This window comes from Salvia miltiorrhiza, chromosome 8 (assembly GCF_028751815.1).
Source record: "Salvia miltiorrhiza cultivar Shanhuang (shh) chromosome 8, IMPLAD_Smil_shh, whole genome shotgun sequence".
Classification (NCBI taxonomy): Eukaryota; Viridiplantae; Streptophyta; class Magnoliopsida; order Lamiales; family Lamiaceae; genus Salvia; species Salvia miltiorrhiza.
This window is the reverse complement of record NC_080394.1, coordinates 12,200,389-12,220,176: the sequence shown is the minus strand read 5'-3', so window position 1 is coordinate 12,220,176 and position 19,788 is coordinate 12,200,389. Positions and strand designations below refer to the sequence as shown.

At 39.2% G+C, this 19,788-nt stretch overlaps 1 protein-coding gene across 1 annotated transcript; it reads right to left on the bottom strand.

Moving 5' to 3' along the window:
* Positions 1 to 999: 999 nt before the first annotated feature.
* On the bottom strand, positions 1,000 to 10,921 carry LOC131001053 (E3 ubiquitin-protein ligase UPL3). The gene is made up of 18 exons (XM_057927230.1): positions 9,664 to 10,921; positions 9,358 to 9,468; positions 9,142 to 9,258; positions 8,873 to 9,043; positions 8,637 to 8,798; positions 8,141 to 8,389; positions 7,943 to 8,064; positions 6,440 to 7,853; positions 5,966 to 6,064; positions 3,823 to 5,316; positions 3,494 to 3,709; positions 3,267 to 3,371; positions 2,467 to 2,547; positions 2,315 to 2,383; positions 2,029 to 2,157; positions 1,819 to 1,941; positions 1,490 to 1,664; positions 1,000 to 1,278 (listed from the first exon to the last, which is right to left on the bottom strand). Exons 1-17 carry the CDS (start codon positions 10,528 to 10,530, stop codon positions 1,599 to 1,601), a joined length of 5,595 nt encoding a protein of 1,864 aa, XP_057783213.1. The 5' UTR covers positions 10,531 to 10,921; the 3' UTR covers positions 1,000 to 1,278; positions 1,490 to 1,598.
* Between the last annotated feature and the right edge of the window lie 8,867 nt (positions 10,922 to 19,788).

Sequence of the window (19,788 nt, the reverse complement as noted above, 5' to 3'; positions counted from 1 at the left end):
TGTTCACTTTTTTAGTAACCATAAAAAAAATCAATTTTTTTATATTAATTAATTACTATATATATTGTGAAATTTAATACAATTATTCAACTCTAATTTATATAAACCCTCCATCCCATTAGTAATGTTCTAGTTACTATATTGAGACGTCCCACTAATAATGTTTTGTACCCTTTTTAGTAAACACATAATTATTTAAAATATTATTAATGGTGGATTCAACTCACTTTATACACCAACTCATTCAAAATAGTTCCTAAATTTCTTCTACCAACTCAGTTTAAAAACTAATTACACAAAATTTTACCACAAACCACCTTGCGGTTGTAAACAAACCAAATAATTCATATTCAATTCAATATTTGCATTCGACAAATATTTGGTTTAAATTGGATTATAAATATTGATTCAATTCAATTAATCAAATATAAATACAAAATCATAACATTCACGTCGATTCGATTTGTACGCAAGAATCGCAACCATACACTAAATGCTGTGTGATAAGGTCAAGAGTTTGGGATTCACCAATGCATAGAAATATCATATACTCTAAGGCGATATATCTTGACAGAGTGAGAGACTGCCGAAATAACACAATATTCATCAAAAATTGGCTATTTTGTAACACCATCTATTAATATTTCGCAATCTCTCAATTTTTCAATAATAGAACTACGTGATTTTACAAGTAAAACAACACTGTTTTAAGTATACGAGGAAACTTTACGAGTAAATTAACACTGTTTTAAAACAACAATATTCAATTTACAACAAATAACCCTACACAGTGGCACTTCCGTTTTTTAAACCAAAGTAAGTAAATATGATTACCAGAACAAAATTTTGTACTCGTTAGTCACAATCTCCTCAACATACTTGAATGAAAAAATTACGTAGCTTAAACTTACCCATTAGCCTGTTCACTCGATATAGTTACAGTCGAAGAGGATTTCAACCATTTGCTAAATTTTTTCAAGAAAATAAAAAAGGAGAAGATGCAACCAAGTAAGCAACTTATTTGAATGAATGCTTCATTATTACAAAATAACCAAAAAATTGCCACCATAAACAACCAAAGATATGTCGAGCAATTCAGTGCCCGTACAGCTAGGTGACTTGTCTAGCAGCCATAAAACTGACTGAATTTAACATAAAAAGAGGATAAAATATTTTTCTTTTCCCAGATAAAATCCTACTTATTTACAATCTCTCAAGACACATCCAACAAAGTAATCCCCTCACTGCCATTTGCTCCAATTCCAGTATTCCGACAACCTGAAAAAGGCCATCACCTATGTCATTTTGCATGAAGCTCGTACACAGAATAAATAGTACTATCTATTAGTAAACTTGTGACTGCGAAGAAACGGAGCAAGAAGAATAACATAAGTATATAACAAACAACAAAAGCCCACTATTCAAAATATATAAAGTGAGGTTTTTAGTGCAAAGCTGCTGTCATTCAATTTTACTATAAATAACTGACCTTAACTATGTCAGCGGTTAAGAAAGAGTACCAAGGTGGTCCCTTATTAAGGCCTATAGTCCCACTTTTGAACCATCACCATTGTAGTTGGTTTTCATGGATGGACAACTCACGACAAATCGAAAGATCCTTGTCCTTCACTGATGGCGTAAAGTAGTTTCTTGTACATAATTTCCTGAAAAAAACAGAGTCAGTACCTCACAGCATTAACAATAAATGAGTAGCACGCACTACAAGCAAAGATAGCAGCAACCATTTCTTTTGCCACGCTTGCAAATTTCGAGATACCAGAATGACAAACAGAAAATGAAAAATCATTGTAACCTAACCTTGGAGGAGTATGGGGGAAGCTTCAAATAATTCGCACAGGTCATTACACTAGGTAAATCTTCATCAGCTGACTCTGATGGACCAGAACCATTATTTTGTGCGGTGTTCATGCTTGAAGAATGCTGGTGCAAAAAGAAAAGGTGCTTCAACACACGCCAAAAGAATATCCAAAAGAATTATCAATTAAGAGATCATGACTAGATATTTACCTTTCTCACAATTGTTAGTTTAGGATTCAGCACAGCCAGACCACCTGGTGGAAGCCGTGGAGCACCAGTAACAAACTGACAAAAAGCCCGTTGCTGCTCCGGTGTGAATTCACCCATAATCTCAAGAAGCTGATTACATTGTAACATGTGTAAAGTAAATATATGAGCATGCAATGGAAAAGTGGATGATGTGGAGAACTCAAGAAACTCAACTGAAAACTTAAGTTAATTTTTAACTTTCCTTTATCGAACAAATTATTCTGTGTTTTAGGAATGCAAAACTCACAAAGATAATTGCGGGACTTTTGGAGGTATATCCATGATCGAATTTAATGTGATCTGCCAGCGACTCGGCCTGTGGATCACAAGACAAGGATGTAAAATCAGGTAAAGGAAGAGTCATAAGTTTATCTGAGGTTCACAAAAACAAAACATTACCTTCCACAGCTCTCTGCGACCACAGAGCAGATAGTCCAACTCATTTGGAGAGAATATTTGTAGTGTTGAGATGTCAAACACCTGAAAATAATACATATCTTCAGATAAATACTTCACTATGTGAAAAATTGAATTAAACTGCAGTGTTACATCAGACCACCAGAGGTTGAAATCAGAAGAACAATACAAAACATATGAAAATAGAGAACTCTGATAGCAGCTTAAATCAGTGCATAGAGCTGTTTGCTAGCAGGGTCAAACTAAAGTTAAGGATTTGAAATTACATAAACATTAGAGCTTGAAGAATTCAGTTAAGGTCACTTGTTAATTAAGAGAACTCTCTGAAACTTGTCATTTAGAAAATAAAGACATCCAAAGACTAGGGGAATGTGTTTGGTAGATGAGATTGGAGATGCGGAATGGGAATGGAATGAATCAAATGTTTATTGCAAGAAATTGTCATAACTCATAAGAATAGTAATTTCATATCTCCTATCATGGGAGTGAGCCGCACTCCCAATTCCCTCCATTTCAGTTGACCAAACCATGGAGATTATATTAAGCATTTGGCACACAAAATCGGAACAATAATGTTGGTCATGTTTGGAAGAGATGAGTAAAGGACCAAGATTAGAGCACGGAGGTCAAAGAATATGACTGTGGGAGTAGAAGAGTGTATCAATAAATCTTGCTATGAACATCGCTACCAGTCCATACTAACTATGAGGTACTCAGACATCTCAGAGAGCAGAGAATTCACGTATCGTATTGATAGTTTCTGAATATCAACAAAAACAAACCTGATTAAACCCTGATCTAAATGCTTCCATTTGCCGCATTATGCCAGTCCCTATAGTAGCATCAATCACAAGGGAAATATAATCCTCCAAACTACTCGCGTCCACCTGTGTATCAGAGAGTAGGCACGCAAAATTAAGAAAGAGAAATGAAGCAAATCAGAGAGGAAGGCTGCATGATTGGGGTAGGGAGGGAAGCCAATGGAACAGGTAGCAGGTTTGTTACTTACGATATCATTGCCTGGTTTCAGAACAAATTCAGGATAGCCTGGTAGTGAAAAATCTAAACAAAGATCTTCAATTGATGCTCCACGAAAACGTAGTTCTTCCGGGTTATAGCCTCCTGTGGAATTCAAATATTGTTTCCGGAATACAAGACCTTGTAACTCTTGCAACGTATTCCCAAGCTCCAAATCAAAAGATACTATATCATGCAGATCCAGCTCCTGCAGAAGTAATAGATCATAAAACTTGCTTAATCAACCAAAGTTTCACCCAAGAATATATAAAATGTGAGCATCTCATTCATTGAGAAAAATAACAGTAAAAGTATGCATACATGACCAAGGACCAGCTTATAAAAGGCAACTGACAGTGGCAAATCCAGAAGCCTCCCATCTTGGAGAGCCTTAGCCATAACTCGTCCAAGTAATCGATAGTACTCGATAGCCTTAGAAAACTGGCTACCATCAGAGTTATCAGCATTTGGTGCCCACGGACGAGGAAACAACCCAAGGGGGACATGGATAATATCTTTATCTCCATCAATTTCCATAGAGGGCCCACCAGGTGAAGAACCTGACCTCCACATTCCTAATCCAGATTTCTGAAGCTCGTGACTTAAAAGAGTATAGAATTCAAGAGTTGGGCCAAGTCCTGTGCCAACTTCACCAAAATATTCAACTTCAAGAACTGCTTTTTGACTGGAATACATCTCCATTACTTTTGCAGCAGAGTCTAATATCCGGTTCCTGGAAACACGAACTTTCTGGCGTTGTAATCTCCCAAGCCTGACCTCCCTCTCACCTGTCGATCCATGACCATCAGCACCTTGCTGCTGTTGGAGCCGATATAGAGCACGCGACAATCCAAAAGCAGTTGAATAGAAATACTGCCGTCGAGTTTCAAAAGGAAACAAGAATGGGCAAGCTTTAGTAAGCTGGTAGCACCATGATGGAAGAGACCCACTACAAAGTGCAAGAGCATCCTGAATTTGTCGAGCCAGTTTTGGAGTAAGCTTACTATTGACAAAATCCTCGGGCGGTACTTTAGCTCCAGCAGCATTAAGTCCATCTAGACTTGAAATCTTACCCTCAGAGAACTTCTCCATCACTTGCTGGACTCGCAGACGAGGTGCAAGCTGATTTAACCCCTCTAGGACACGTAAAAGAGCCAATATGTTATAGGTGGGATTACTTCGTTCTAGATCACAAGGAAGTTCCCCTTGCAAAATGCTATCCAGCAGGGATACATGAGTTGATGTATCAGATCCAGAATTACTTGAATTAGATTTTGCAGACTTAGACGGAGTTCCTGAGCCTACTGCCCCAAGCGAAGCCCTCTCAGCTTGACCATCTGCTCTTTGATACGTTATAGTGTAAATATCAGTCCAGAGCCTGCTTCCATCACTAGAAACAAGATCGCTACCAGCAAGTCGATCATCATCTTCCTCATCCAGAACAAGTTGCCGTTGAATTGCCTGATAAATAGTCAAGTGTCTATTCAACTGCCTTCCACCAGAAGTAAACATTAGTCTCGGTGAATCTTTAGAGCCGAACAAGGGGCGTCCCCGCCTGTCTCTGCCTCCCCTTAGGCCTCGACTATTACCGGATGCAAGTCCAGCCATTGCAGCAGCTGCAAAGGACATTGCACCTCTAGAACCATATGAACTACCACTTCGAAACTCTGCGGAGCCTCTGCTGCTAGAACTACACGCTGGGTTGTTCTGCCCATCACTTGGGGCAGGGACAGGGCTGTCTTCCGCAGAGTCACCCAATTTAACATCATGCACTTTGTCTGCCATGCAAAGTGGAAGAGTATCATCTCCAAGTACCTGTCAAGAATGAAAATGATGACAAGTTTCAAAAAAGAAGGATTTTCAAAGGGTCAAATGTGTTCAACAAATTCTTCAGAGAAAATACACCTCTTCTAAGGACGAGCCAACAGCCCAAATTGATTACCACATTACATGCTCAAAACTTAAAGTATGCGTAGCAAACATGAACCTGCTAATGCACTAGTCCATCTTGGGGACTACTCATAGGACAACTGGTATAGTCCTAATGCACCCCTCAAGAAACACATGCCACTTCATGAATAGATTTTAGTACATATTTCAATTTTACAAACGAACTTCGTTATATATTTATATATAACATCATTAATAGCCGAGTATCACAAGTCTAGGCAAAAAGACTACCGACGATAACATACCGAAACCATATTGAGAATTCAGTCCACAAACAGCAAGCATGTGTAAGACACTTTAATCAGTCAGCAATGCACGCACAAAATTGTGTGTGAGTGTGTGTGTGTTTAGGTTTACTTGCACAAGGGCCAAATACAACCAAAAACACAAGATTATGTGATGTCAACTCATTCTTTAACCAGGATAATAATCCAATCTGATGCAAGATGTTACTCCAGCAAAAAATTTAAGAAAAAAATATATAATTCAGTGATGGGAATATAGAGCAGCATACATCATCATTCTCATCATCATCATCATCATCTGATATTTCATCATCTTCAATCACCAGCCCCTCATCAATCTCTACAGGTGAAATATCCAGTTCATCATCCTGCAATGTGCACAAAAAAAAAAAAATGCTCAATGTATTTAAGTTTAAATAGTAAAAGGAACACAGATGCATTTTCTAGACATTTGGCATAAAAAATAATAAAACCATTGTAAGAGACGCAGCTTCTAAGCAAAATCAAGATAACCTAGATGGCCCAATAATCAGAATATATTCTAATTCAATTTAGAATACAATAAGGCCTATTTTTAAACCCTCAAGACAACGTGCTACTCTGAAGCAGTTTCATGAGGCACCTGAAGATGAACATTTCAATTCTCACACAAAACATTACACTCTTAGCCAGAAAGAAGACACTCCTATTGTAAATCAACAAGTCTCTTGATCTAGACAGGTACTGATGAATTAAGAATATACCTCAGAGCTAGTGTCACCTTCCACTGGCTTCATTTCATTATCTTTGTCCAAGGCTGCCCTTCTGCGGGAAGCATTTCTGGTTTGTGGTCCCTTTCCATCCTCTAGGTTAGGCTTCAATACAGCTTTTCCCTTCGCCTTTGATGAGCTAGAGCTTTTTTCAACTGGTGAATCTTTTTTGCTTGTATCACCAATATTAACAGAAGATCTGGAACGTGTTGAATGCCGTCGAGTAGCAGGAGTGGAAGCAGATGGTGATGAAACACCGGTACCCACAGGCGTGGTCCCAGATTCAGAGTTACCAGCAGATACTGAAGGCATTTGACCAGACTCACTTCGTTGAACCCTGGGCCAGAGGAAATCTTCAACAGCAGCCAAACTTGCTAGTGGATCAATCAGTACTACATTTGATGAGTAATCACGAAGAGATTTTTCTCCCTGTGCTCGGCAAAGGCGAAGCTTGAATGGTTGAGACAAAGCACTTAGACCAGAAGAAAGACGGGCATTTCCACCAGACGATCGTGAAGCATGGCTTAGTACAACGGGAAAGCGTTCCAACGAGGACAGAGCATTTTGAAGTTTCTGAATTAGAATGCTCATAGGTACCACATTTGCTCCATCTAAAGTTGAAGGAAGAGAAACAGAAACAAAAGATATGTATCTTTTGATTGCTTGTTCTCTAAGCTTGGGTAGATTTACCTCGGAAATCCTGTCCTTGGAGAAATAACCACATGTGAAGTAGTTAAGCAAAGAGGCGACAACTCCACTACCAATAAACTCGAAGGTGGACACGCCATCATCTTTGCTAAGTTCTCGAAGCATCTCAATTATGCTCTCACCCAGGTGTTCCTCTTTACTAGTAGATAAATCAGAAGGTCGAGGGCCAGATGCTTTAAATTTTCCCTTCAATTTAGTCTTGTGATCATCATTTACCAAGTTCAACTTCATGCAAAGATTCTTTAAGCGGAGTAGATCATCTGTTGCACAAGTTTCACTGGCCTCTGGATCTGAAGGGAAATATTTTTCTTTAAAAGTTTTTGCACATGCGCTAACTGCTGCCCGCATGCTTGAATTAACAGATGGAATTTCAACTGAACTTGGATGTGTGACAACACTCGGGATGGGGTTTTTAGAATCATCAGTAGGATTTGCATCAGAAGTAGAATTACCACCACGTCGTCTATTCCGTCTAGAACGTGATGATCCAGAAATACAATCATTATCCTTGTCATTAGAAGATGGCTGTGAACTGCTAGTAGATCCTGTTAGTATCAATGTGTCCACGGCATGCACCACACCCTCCCTTACAAACATCTTAGAGAAAGTACCAGGAAGTTTTTCCATCAATATTTCTGCTATTTGAAGGGCAGGCACCAGAACTTGTGGATCTTTCCAAGCTAAAACCCCAGCTAAAAAACTAAACAAGAGAAATATAGTAAGTATGTTTCTACTGGTTGACCATTCAGAAGAAAGATCATCATGTGTGATGAGGTAAAAGACATATACCTTGAGATGTTTGTGTCGTTGTTCAATGACTGGATCAATTCTGCTGAGCTGAAATACATGAGTTTTCCTATGACTGATAGACACTTGTGGCGAACAGGACCATTGACACTGGAACCATAAATCTGCAGACAGAAAATAATGTAAGATTTTAGTATCTGCAATAAAGAAAAAATAAGCTGAGCTTCTCTGACAGCCCACCTGGACCAGAACAGGCAGGAGATCCATTCCAAAATGCTGCAGAAGTTCAGGCTGATCATTTAACAGTTTCTCACGATTTGACACTTCTTGTATCTTTCCATTTGAATCTTCTTGTTTGCTAGAGCTGCCTGTGTGACCCTTCTTTGGAAGGGACCCTTTCATAAAGAAACTACTACTGACAGGGAGGGATATTGTTCCTTGAGGAAGTGGCGGAAGAAGCTCATTTGCCAGGTTCACAATTTCAAAAATCTGAGTTGATTGAAAGAGCTATCAGTCAAAAGCAAAGAGCATGTAATGTACCTTAACTAAATAAAAACTCATTCCTGGCCTAAGGACATAACTTTCACAAAGACACGCTCGTTAAAGGCTTCAAAAAATCACCCCTAAAGTTGCTCAAAAGCACAAGTCACATGAAGGTAACAAATGCAAAAATTAATTCTAGTTTACAGAACAGAGCATGGAAGATGTAGCTAATAGGCCAGCTAGGAAAGCTCACCTGCTCAGGGGGCCTGCTCAAAGCAGGTGAGACAGACATGCTTGATGCAAAGCCAGACCCTGATAAGATGTCCTTCAGAATGCCACTGATACCAAGGAGGAGCAGCGACTTGGCTCCTAATGGAGAACCGCTTGCGCATGTTGAAAGAAGCCGAATGAGTCCCTACATGCAGGTGGTAAGGTCACAGTATAAACTCTAAGACAAAATATTTAACCAAAACTTGTTATTAGCCTCACTGTGTATGTAGAAGTGCTAAGGGAAGCCTGACCGCCTCCAGAATTGCTGGATGAAATAAGCGTAGCAGCTTGTGTGACAAGACCATGGTTGCAGAGTTCATCAAGCTTTTCTGGTGATGAAGCAAAGGCCTCAGCAATCCGAGTGAGGCAAATAGATGCAGATTCTAAAACCTATGAATCAAAAAAAAAAAAAAATGCAAGAGCTCAGAACTAACGTCTAAATTTACCCCAAACATGTTATAACCAAATAGCGTACATTCATATATAACCTTGGCATCATGATACTGTAGCAGATTTGTCAACAAAGGCACAGCTTCCATTACAAAATCAGCTGCATCCGAAGGTAACTTCTTGCACATGTTTGCAGCAGTCGACAAGGCAACTCTCTGAAAGCATTAAAAGGTAAAATTCCAAACCAAATCAGAGAAGATAATCCAACAGCGAGGTGAAATTTGAATTTCAAAGTTCACGTTTTCTATACACACCTGGACCCCTGTGGAGAAGAAGTCAAGATATGAAAGCACAGCCATGAGTGCACCAGCCCGCAAGCAAGCAGTTGGGTGCTCCTGAGATATCTTTTTCAGGGCTTGCAGAGACTGTCCCAAACATTACAAAGTCAATACTCCATAAAAACATGAGTTCTAGAATTTCTCAGAGCTCGCAGACATAGTAGATTAGTTAATAAATTGATTAAGAACTATCAAAACGTCATCATGATTAACAAATAATTGTCAACTTATCAAAATTCCAAGCAAGTAAAACTAGTAGTCTAATACTGATAATCAAAACACCTGTTCAGCCAAGTCCATATACTCGATAGTCAGCAACCTCGCTACAAAGCAAGAGACAGCGCCATAATGCACCACTGCAGCACAAGAAGAGGGCAATACATCTACCAAGTGAGTCAGCGCCCTCGCAGCAAAAAGCATGATATCAGGATTACTTTCATGATTAAGTAATCCCACCAGCACTGGAACAAAGGAATCCACCGAGAAAGTGCTCAAAGACTCCTCAGTCCCTATTGAAAGCATATCGCACAGCTGTGTTAACGCCTCTACTTGCCTACCTTCCTCACCATCAGCCCTCAAACCCGATAAAATCTTCTTCAGCCGCCCACTTTGATGAGAAGACGAAGCTGAACCCATAGCAGAGCTTGGAAGCAAGTCGTCTAATCCAGCGCCCAACTTTCTCAACAAACCCTGAAGAGCACTACTAGCAGAAGTCAAATTCTGGTGCAGGATCCCAACTCCTCCCTCACTGTCATTATCATCGTCATCTCCATCGTGAGAATCAATGTTCAGCCCTAAGCTCCTCTCTGTTTCCCTATGCCTGTGTTCCGACTCTTTCTCTTTACCCTTATCCGAATTAGTATTGTCTTTGTTATTACTGTTGTCCCAATTCTGATTAGCACTAGGGTTTTTTCCGCGTCGGCTGCGGGTGGTGGACGCAGAGGCGGTTGAGGGTTCTTGGTTGGGGTCCATGGCAGTTGATCGAGTGGCGGTGCGAGAGCGAGTGGAGATCGGATGGGTGGTATTCGTGGCGGATGTGAGAGGACCGGACGTGGCAGAGAGGCGAGAGCGTTTGGTGGCGCGAGTACTTGGGCCCGATAACGCTGCTGAGGTGGATGCCTCCGCCCGCTTCCGGCTCCGAGTTTCCATACAAGAACCCTACAAAACCGACTAATCAACTCGCCGATTAATCGGCGACCAGGCTCTCCCCCGATCCGCAAATCCTTACCATGTCACAATCAGAACCTCGAGAAAACCCTAATTACTCCGACGCCGAAAAATCAAGATCGAATCTTGGCCAATTGAGCTGGATCGAAAACCCAATTTCAATAAGAAGCACTCACTGATTCATCCCCGATTGACACAGATGTCTTCACCGATAAGAAATTGGACGGCAAAATTAAAAGAGAGCGGATGTTGGAGAGAGAGGGGAGGGGAAACAAGACGAGCGAAGATTATAAAAAATTGAGATGCAAATATAAATAGGAAAAACAAAATAAGCAAACCCTAATCAAATGGCTTTATTAAATTAGTAAATTAGTAATTAAATTTTTTTGAAAGACGATTCTTCTGCGATGTGATGGCTTTTTCTCCTTTTCCTACGTCTCTCTCGCTGTGTGTGTACATATATACATTAAAGCATGACATAGTAATTGTATGCGTTTTTTATCATTTTCATTCTTTGCATATGTGATGCAATTTCTTTTTTGTAGCTTCATGATTAACGAGTCATAGCATAGCTGATCATGTTTTATTCTTCTTTTAAGTTACAATCGACACACCAAATAATTTGAACCGTCAATCTTTAATTTAAAAGAATTTTCTTTTACTAATTAATATACATCGACACACCAAATAATTTGAACCGTCAACCTTTAGTTTAAAAGAATTTCCTTTTACTAATTGATATGCAATTCGTGGTAATCATGTTTTGTTCATATTATAAATATCAGTGTATAATAAAGGAGTGCCCAAAGATTGAATCCAATCGAAAAAACTAATTGAACTGAACATTTTTGGTTCGATTCGGTTCAATAAAATGAAAATTGAATTTTACTACAATTCCCGACTAGTATTAAATTCGATTTAGGTTTTCCTCTTGTGAGGCGGTCATAGTCGCACAACCAAACGGAACACACACACGCACGTATATATAGGAAATAGATCATATAGTACCCAAATCCCCATAGATAGTATCTAGTATCAATTTCTAGATCACATATTTTGTTCATGTGACGCACTAAAAACGCGACATGTAACAGAGGCATTCCAAGACAAAATATATAGGGGTAGAATAGGAATAAAAAAAATTATATTAAAAAAATATTAAATTTAAAAAAAAATCTAATTTTTTTTTATCACCACTCGCCTCCTTGATTATGCATATAATGCATATGTATAAACACAAATATGCATAATTTTACATACAAAATACATTGCATATTTTGTGTTTAACTCTATGCATATTTGTGTTCAATTATATAGTAGTAGTACATTATATGCATAATCAGGACGATCACCGAGTGAAAATATAATTATATGTATATAATAATTTTTTTAAGGGCAAATAGCTGCTAAATCCTATAACTATTTTGGTTTTCGCGTTTTGCATCGTTTTCAGAAAATCTGCCTCAGTATATCACAATTAATCCTCTTGTCGCGATTTGCATCATGCGAAGTTTTTCGGCAAAATTGAAGTTGACTTGGCAGCCGGACTAATCTACGTGGCATAGAATTCCGATAGGCAACGCGGTGTCGTTTTGCCTCACGCTTATTTGATTTTATTACTATCAAAACGTTGTCGTTTTTGGTCTTTTCAGAATTTACATCCCTAATATTATCACTAGGGTTCCGTTGGATTGAACCTCACCATCGCCGGAGCTTTCTCAAAGGAAGAGGAGGACGTCGGCGTGCGTCCGCGGACCTCAGAAACAGCAAGCATCGCCGGATTTGAGAGGAAGGCAACGATAGGTTCGATTTCATAAATGAGAGGAAGGCTCTCTTCCTCTCTTCTCCGCCAATTGATTGTGAGAGAGAGACGACTTGAGAGAGAGGGAGAAGAAGCCACAACGGTGGCGGCGGCGACCCCTAAATTGGAAGAATTAGGGCTTGCCCCTCTGCCATGAGCTTGGGTATTCGGAGAGGTGGTTGGGCAAGGATGTGGCGCCGACATTCATCGGAGAAGAAGCCACAACGGTGGCGTCGGCGACCCCCTAAATTGGAAGAATTAGGGCTTGCCCCTCTGCCTTGAGTCGTTGAGCGTGGGTATTCGGAGAGGTCGTTGGGCAAGGATGTGGTGCCGACAGCAGTCGACGGCCGCCGGGTTCGAGAGGCGGGCGGCAGTAGCGGAACTCGCGTGAAAGAGGGAAGTAGGTCGTGCGTATTTGAGAAACGGTGTGAGTTGAGACTCAACAGGGGATTTGGAATTGAGAAGAGAGATTGATGGGTGACAGTACAGCCTCGCCGACCCTCAGCAGTGGCGCCGCTGCAGAATTTCAAGGGAGGTGGCGGAGCTTCTGAAATTTTACCGCGCCTGTGAAAGGGCGTCGTTTTGTGCAATGCAAAACGACGTCGTTTCACTACACGTCATTAAAAAAAATTAACAGGTAATTGCCTTGTAGATGATAATCAACCTTGTCAGCAAATAAAATGCCACATAGATTAAGTTATGTTGCCGAAAAACTTCGCCGGATGCAAATCGCGACTAGAGGATTAGTTGTGATATACTGAGGCAGATTTTCTGAAAACCATGCAAAACACGAAAACTAAAATAGTTATAGGATTTAGAGGCCATTAACCCTTTTTTAATATTCAGAATTTTATTTTCATTTTACTCTCTGCTTATATTTTGCCTTGGAAGCTCTCAGCCACGTGTCGCGTTCTTAGTGCGCCACATGTACACAATGTCTGGTTCAAAATTTGTACTACATACTGCCTAAGGACACGATACTACTAAAATTCAATCATAATGGTTCAATGGAGAATTCCATATATGGAGATAATAGAGAATGCATACTGAGTATTTAAATTTCTTAAATTAGTTATGTATTGCTTTCCTTTTTTGACCAAAAAATATCATATTCGTAATATACAAATTCTACAACACCGTGAATTAAGATATTGAGAATCCATAATTATCTTTTTATTTTTTGTAAGATTGTATATATCCAAATCTTCTTATTTTATTATTGTTTTCAATCATGTTCGATATATATCTGCATATTATGTACAATATTCATCGAACGATATTCATCATTGTCGTCATATTATTTCTTCATCATTGAATTCCTCTTTCATGGAGATTCCAGGTTAAGTACCTTCAAAAACTCTAGAATATTCTCTACTTTAAAACAGTTTTATTTTATATGAAAACTGTTGAAATAACATCGAACAAGTTCGTGTTACCTGTTCAGAAAATAACACCGAACAGGTTAGAAAGGACATAATTGAATTGTGTTTATATTTTTCTACTATATAACATGTTTATATTTTAACGAAATTGTTAATGTGACTATATCATTTTTGGATTCACTGTTTGCGTATTAATGTTACTTGTTCAAAAAATAATATCCAATATGTTCAAGAAGACAACATTGATTTGTGTTTATATTTTTTATACTATATAATTTATTTATTTTATAAGAAAGACGTTAATAAACACCCCCCAATAAAGACACCCACTCACTAAACAATGTGTTGTCAGCAGTCTGCTGGAAGATCTTGATGTTCTTAGTCCCCTTGGAAATCCAAACACCGGGTGGACATCATCTTCGGTTATCTCGACTTTGGTAATATCATCGATGTCCAGTGCACATATGCAATTATTGAGTTTATCAAGGATCCAATATGCAAGTTTTGACTGCATACTTTTCACCTTGAAATCCAACATCCTCCCCAATCCAATTGCACAGATAGCATCATCCCGAGTCCGAAAAAATCCACTCCATATTGTAACTATTGCTCAAAAAATTACAAATTGACGGCGACCGTCTTCGGTTCAATAATTCCCAGGACAATCGAAAAATAGGAAACACAATGCTCCCTGAGAAGACGCATGGATTCATCCGTCATACCACAGATGTTCCAGGCAATGATATTCATAAAAAAAAAAAAAAAAAAAAAAAAACAAACTAAAATTCAGCGGAGTGAGCTTCACTCGACTCCACAGCTTCCGACCATCTCTCATTAACCACGTTGTCCATAACGCGGATGCTTTCTTTACTTCCAAGATCGATGACAAAATCACGGTGTTTGTGACCCATATCAGAATTGCGGAGCCTACTTTTAATTCCCTCCTCAAGCCTTGTGTGATTCCCCGTTTTTTGGCCTTTTCTTGTTTTTTTGGTCAGCACGGGCTTTCTTTACCACAATCTCAGCATCCACGACCTCCACCTCCGAAGGCATCGGAGCCTTGGCTAAGGCTAAAATTTGCTCAAGTCTCTGTGCTTTCATGGCATTTTCCATCGCTAAAAGTTTCACCTCCTTGCTATTAATCTCTAGCTCTTTCTCAGTCGGGTCTCTAGCCTTATTCTTCTCTGATCGCTTTAGATATCCATCCGGATTTGCCATCTCCATATTTTGCTCAATCTGCTCCATCTCCAAATGCTCATCATATACCGACTCCTCAGAATCAGAGACAACCACAGCAGCACTCCCCAATTCCACATTGTCCGTGTAAGGTTTATCAACAGAGAAAGCCGCATGAAGGAGATCAGGTCCCGACAAGTATTTGGAAGAATTAGTCTCCATTCTTTGCTTCTCATTGCCAAGAATTTGGAATCTGTTGCTAGCGCCCGAACCTACTAAATTTTGAGCAGGCGTCATTTGCTGAATTCTCGAATCCTTAACTTTATCCGGGTTTTGCTTGTCGCCACGAACTATCTCTTTTTTCTAATGAATCTTCCCGTTCTTGACCACATGCCACTGCTTATCAGCCAAAACGTTTTTGGGGTGATTATCCTTCTCCTCCGTCTTTCCAGCCAAGGGAACTTGAGGCATATTGTCCTTCATGCCCATCTTGTTATGGTCATTCGTGTCCAAAGCTTAGCCCCTCTTGCATTTATCCTGAGCATGTCCATTTAGCTTGCACCTGGAATAATAAAGAGGCAAATTCTCATAAACAAACTCCACGTAAAAAATAAAGGATCTCCTTGAACAAGAAGAGTTTCAGGAAGAGGTTTGGACATGTTGGGAACCTTGTGGAATATCCTAACCCTTGTTTTGATGATACCAAAATTCATAGGACTTAAATGTAATAGACTAGAATCGTTTTTGAACTCAAGTGTTAGAGTTCGTTTCTAGTTTAGTTGCGGTGTCAAAGACTGAAGACTGAAGACTGAAGACTGCAGTTACCAACTGAAGTATCAGTTGAAGAATCAGTTGAAGACTGATTATTTAATGCGCGCCATGGACTGATACTAAAGTCAAGTATCAGTTGAACATTCCTCCTAGGACTGATCTTCCAACGTTCAGAGGAAGCCACGTACGCTCAAGTACAGCCGCATTAAATGCAGAGATATCTCAATATCTTATCCCTGCAGAGGTCATTCCTATCTGGTGGTTACTTTTCAGAGATGTCACATCTCCTGTCCATCAAAGAGAGCCATTTCCACACAGACAAGGAACCTCGAAGATTGAAGCCTCAGCCCAAATTCGAATTGCTCTCCAACGGAAGAAATCTTGAGGACGATTTACGCCAACGGATCTATTCAAGAGTTGTCCTACAAATAGCGCTCGAGGATCACTTCAATCTTCACCGATTCAACGACATAAGCTGAAGCTCTGCCGAAATAGCTAGCCTAAAGCTTAAACCGCCCAAAGCTTGAATCGAAGAAGAGAATTCCAAAGCCAAAATCAGTCACTGCTGATTACATACATTCTCTTAGACCCTAGGCATATATTCTGTGTACCCAGAAGCCAAAGGTCAAACTTGCTTCAAAGAACTCGTTCTTTGTAAGTATAGTTGGCACTCGTTTAAACCTCTCCCCCATAAGAGTGTTTGAGTGACTCGGAGTTTCAGAAGGTGTTCTGAACTCTGATAGGGAAGTCTGAGCACGAGGTGTGCTTAGCAAGGAAATCCTGCGCGAGCTGTGTAGGTGCTGAAATCCTGCGCGAGGTGTGTAGGTAGGGAAACCTTACGCGAGGTGTGTAGGTGCTGAAGAGAGAGTTTATCTTCAGTTCACGGTTTGCAGTGCACCAGGGAAGCACTTGCGGAGTGGATTGTTGGTCTGATCAACCAGCCGTGGATGTAGGAAAGAGTTTTTCCGAACCACGTAAAAGTCTCTGTGTTATTTACAGCTTTCAGTTTTACATTCATAACTGTGTTATTTCAATTGATAAAACTGAATGCTGACTAACTGAAAAGAGAAACCTTAATCCAACTATCTGCTCCACCGAGGCTATTCGAAACTAAGTTTAATTTCTGCTGCGTATGATATCAATCTGACTCACTATCCTCTGATAGTAAGGAAGAGAGATATCATCTTCATCTTTGCAAACACGACTGAAGCCCTTACGTGGATCAGTTAAGTTCCAGTGACTTAACTGATAACTCTTTACTGAAGAGCTTTCAGTATCAGTCGTCAACCCTGTTGGTCAACACTTATTTCGGTTAAACAGGTGTCTTGTTTGCGTGTAAAGTTTCGCTTCTATCTCTGACTGAGATCCCTCTGATTGAGGTTTGTAGATAGTCACAAAAATAGCCTATAGGTGTATTCCCCCCCCCATACACCTATTCGAGACCCCCCCGGACCTAACAGGACATATCTATTTCAATTAGGAGGCGAGCAAACTGTCCAAACTCTCAACCCACGGAGACACTATCAAGTTTCAAGGGATGACCAAGGTAGCGCCCAATCCCCGCAATGATTTCAGGGTGCCAATATTCATTAGGAAGATAGTGTATGCGGACTCAGATGTTCGCAAGAGACAAGTGTTCTTTGAAATGATCAAAATTACGGATCGATTCCCGAACACGAAGATATCCAATAGATAAATCTCATGACGCTTTAGCCTTCGCACAAGCTTTATCCTCAGCCGAGTTGAATTTTATAACAAAATATCCCTTGCCCAAAGGGATGAACTGCCAAGGAGACTTCGGAGTCCAAAGTTTCTGTAACTCCGATTGAACTTCCAACGTCGAACGTGGTTTATCTCCTTTGCATAGCATGATACGATCAATAATGGCAAATTTGAACTCAGAAAGCTGCAGGTTGTAGAGCTCCTTAGGAATTTTAAGAGCAAATTGATCACCTTCCTTAGTGGCTCGTAGTGCGTGGAATTGATGTGCCGGTATGTCAGGTTTTCTCGCCGCTCTGTTGGACGTCGCCGCATTATAAGACTTAGCTGGCTGATCGGCTGCTAAATCCTTCAAACTCTTCTCCTAACCCGGGTTAGGGTTAGGGTTTGTTATAGCATTATCAATCGTACCTGCCGCCATAGTATGTTGCTGGGTAAGGTTAGGTACCGGTGTCGTAGTAAATCTTCGAGGGGACAAACTTCCATCTGGGTCCCTCAACGAAGTCAAGGCTCCAGTAGTTGGAGATGCCAATAGCCACCAGAGAACCATGTTGAGGCAACATCGGTCTCTTCATTGAGAAGTTATTGGAAACCTGGGGCAGGTTAAGTCCCCCCAAACCATGAGCATGTACCGGAGAATGCTCGGAACTCATCGCCGGCCACCGAGACATACGCAGAAAACTATGGTATCGTCATTAGGGTTACGTCGCTAAGGTTTCGCATCTCTCATCCCATGTCCTAATGTTATTGAACTCTTTAATGATAATGTTGAGCCAAATTTGAGATATTGTAAAACTTTTGGATAGTAAAACGTCTATCACTAGAAAATGACAAAAATATTATCTTAAAAAAATATTCATTATAGAAATTTTATTAAGGATGTATCAACTTGTTGGAACTCCAAATCTGTTTAATTAAACATTTGAACTTAGATTATCTATGTGATTTTTTCAAGCTAACATGAATTTGTTGCTTTCCCACTTATTGGGACAATTGCATGGATTTTTTTAATTTCTTGAAAGTTTTTCAAAGTGCAGTTGTTGATTTATCCGATGTTTATTATTGTGCTTTTATTCTTGTTTTAGAAAATTTAATGTTTATTGTTGTTAGTTTTAATAATTGTAGAAAGAAAGCTCAATTTGCGAGTATAATATATTATATGATTATTAAATGGTTAAAATATTTTACTCATATTCCCGATATGTTTTTATTAGCTAAAATGTTTAGATCCTCCCTGAAAAGTTTTAAAGTGGAGTAAGGGTCCCATCAATGATTTTTTTTGTAAATAATAGGGAATTAAAAAGGTAACAAAATGGAGAGTTGTTTGGACCCTAGTACTACAAATGGATGTGACAAATTTTTCGTGGATGAACTGAAAAGGAAGTACAACTTTTTCGTGGATGGAGAGAGTATTTGTTTAGTACTACTATTTATAAATATACAAATCCTCAAGTCGACGTCTTAAATTGATGGTAATTGCATAAAAAGGGTTTTCTCATTCTATCTATTACTACAACAAATGAGCTCTTTGCAGTTTCGGCTTCCATTGTCTCTATTGAGCAAATATTTAACATTGGTGAACTGGCGTTGGACGAAAGAAGAAGTAACATGAATGTTCAAAACATGGAAGCCACAATAGTGCTTGATGATTGGTCAAAAGCCGAATGAGATAATGGTGACGAGTGCCCAAATGAAAAAGTAACCAATTCCAGAAAATTTAATGTCAACGAAGAAGAATTTGATGATTAGGGCCTAAGGGACAAATCACTATTTTATTAGCAATAAAATTGCAACTATAACAGTGTAATTGTAGCACATACAACAAGCAGAGTATCGCATACACATGGACTGAAAAATCGAAAACACAATTAGTAATCCCACACAAGTACCAACACAATATTAAGGCAAATAAACAAAGATGGTGAAGATCTATAAACTAGACACAAATCAAAACAAATAAACTCAAAGAAATAAAATCTAATGATAAAAATACCTATTCTAAGGAATGTTATAACATTAATTAAGCCTATGCATTTAATCTATTGATTCAAATATCAATTTTAATCCAGCTCTGATGAAAATAATACCATCAACAATCTTCTTTAACGAACAACTATGTAAAATTTTCTATCACATTCAAGTCTCAAGAGAATAAATTAACTCCAAATAGCACACAAAGAGTAGCTTTCTATAAGCCAATTGCAACAATAATTTTGTAATTATTGGTTGATAAACCAATTAATCTATGTTCATAAATCATTTTGGTTGATTTTACACCACAAATGATATAAGCAAGTCAATCTCATCACACGATGCCAACCTATGAATGAGCCTTGACCTTGTCGATTTAGAGCAAACACTTGGTGTAAATACTCTTGGATGAAAAGGTTA

What these genes read in the sequence shown, in the direction of transcription:
- LOC131001053 (XM_057927230.1), bottom strand. Translation starts at nt 10,530, where the DNA reads ATGGAAACTCGGAGCCGGAAGCGGGCGGAGGCATCCACCTCAGCAGCG. An exon ending in TCCTGCCTGTTCTGGTCCAG is followed by an intron (nt 8,065 to 8,140) that starts GTGGGCTGTCAG and finishes TTCTGTCTGCAG; the next exon opens with ATTTATGGTTCCAGTGTCAA. An exon ending in AACTAACAATTGTGAGAAAG is followed by an intron (nt 1,942 to 2,028) that starts GTAAATATCTAG and finishes TTTTTGCACCAG; the next exon opens with CATTCTTCAAGCATGAACAC.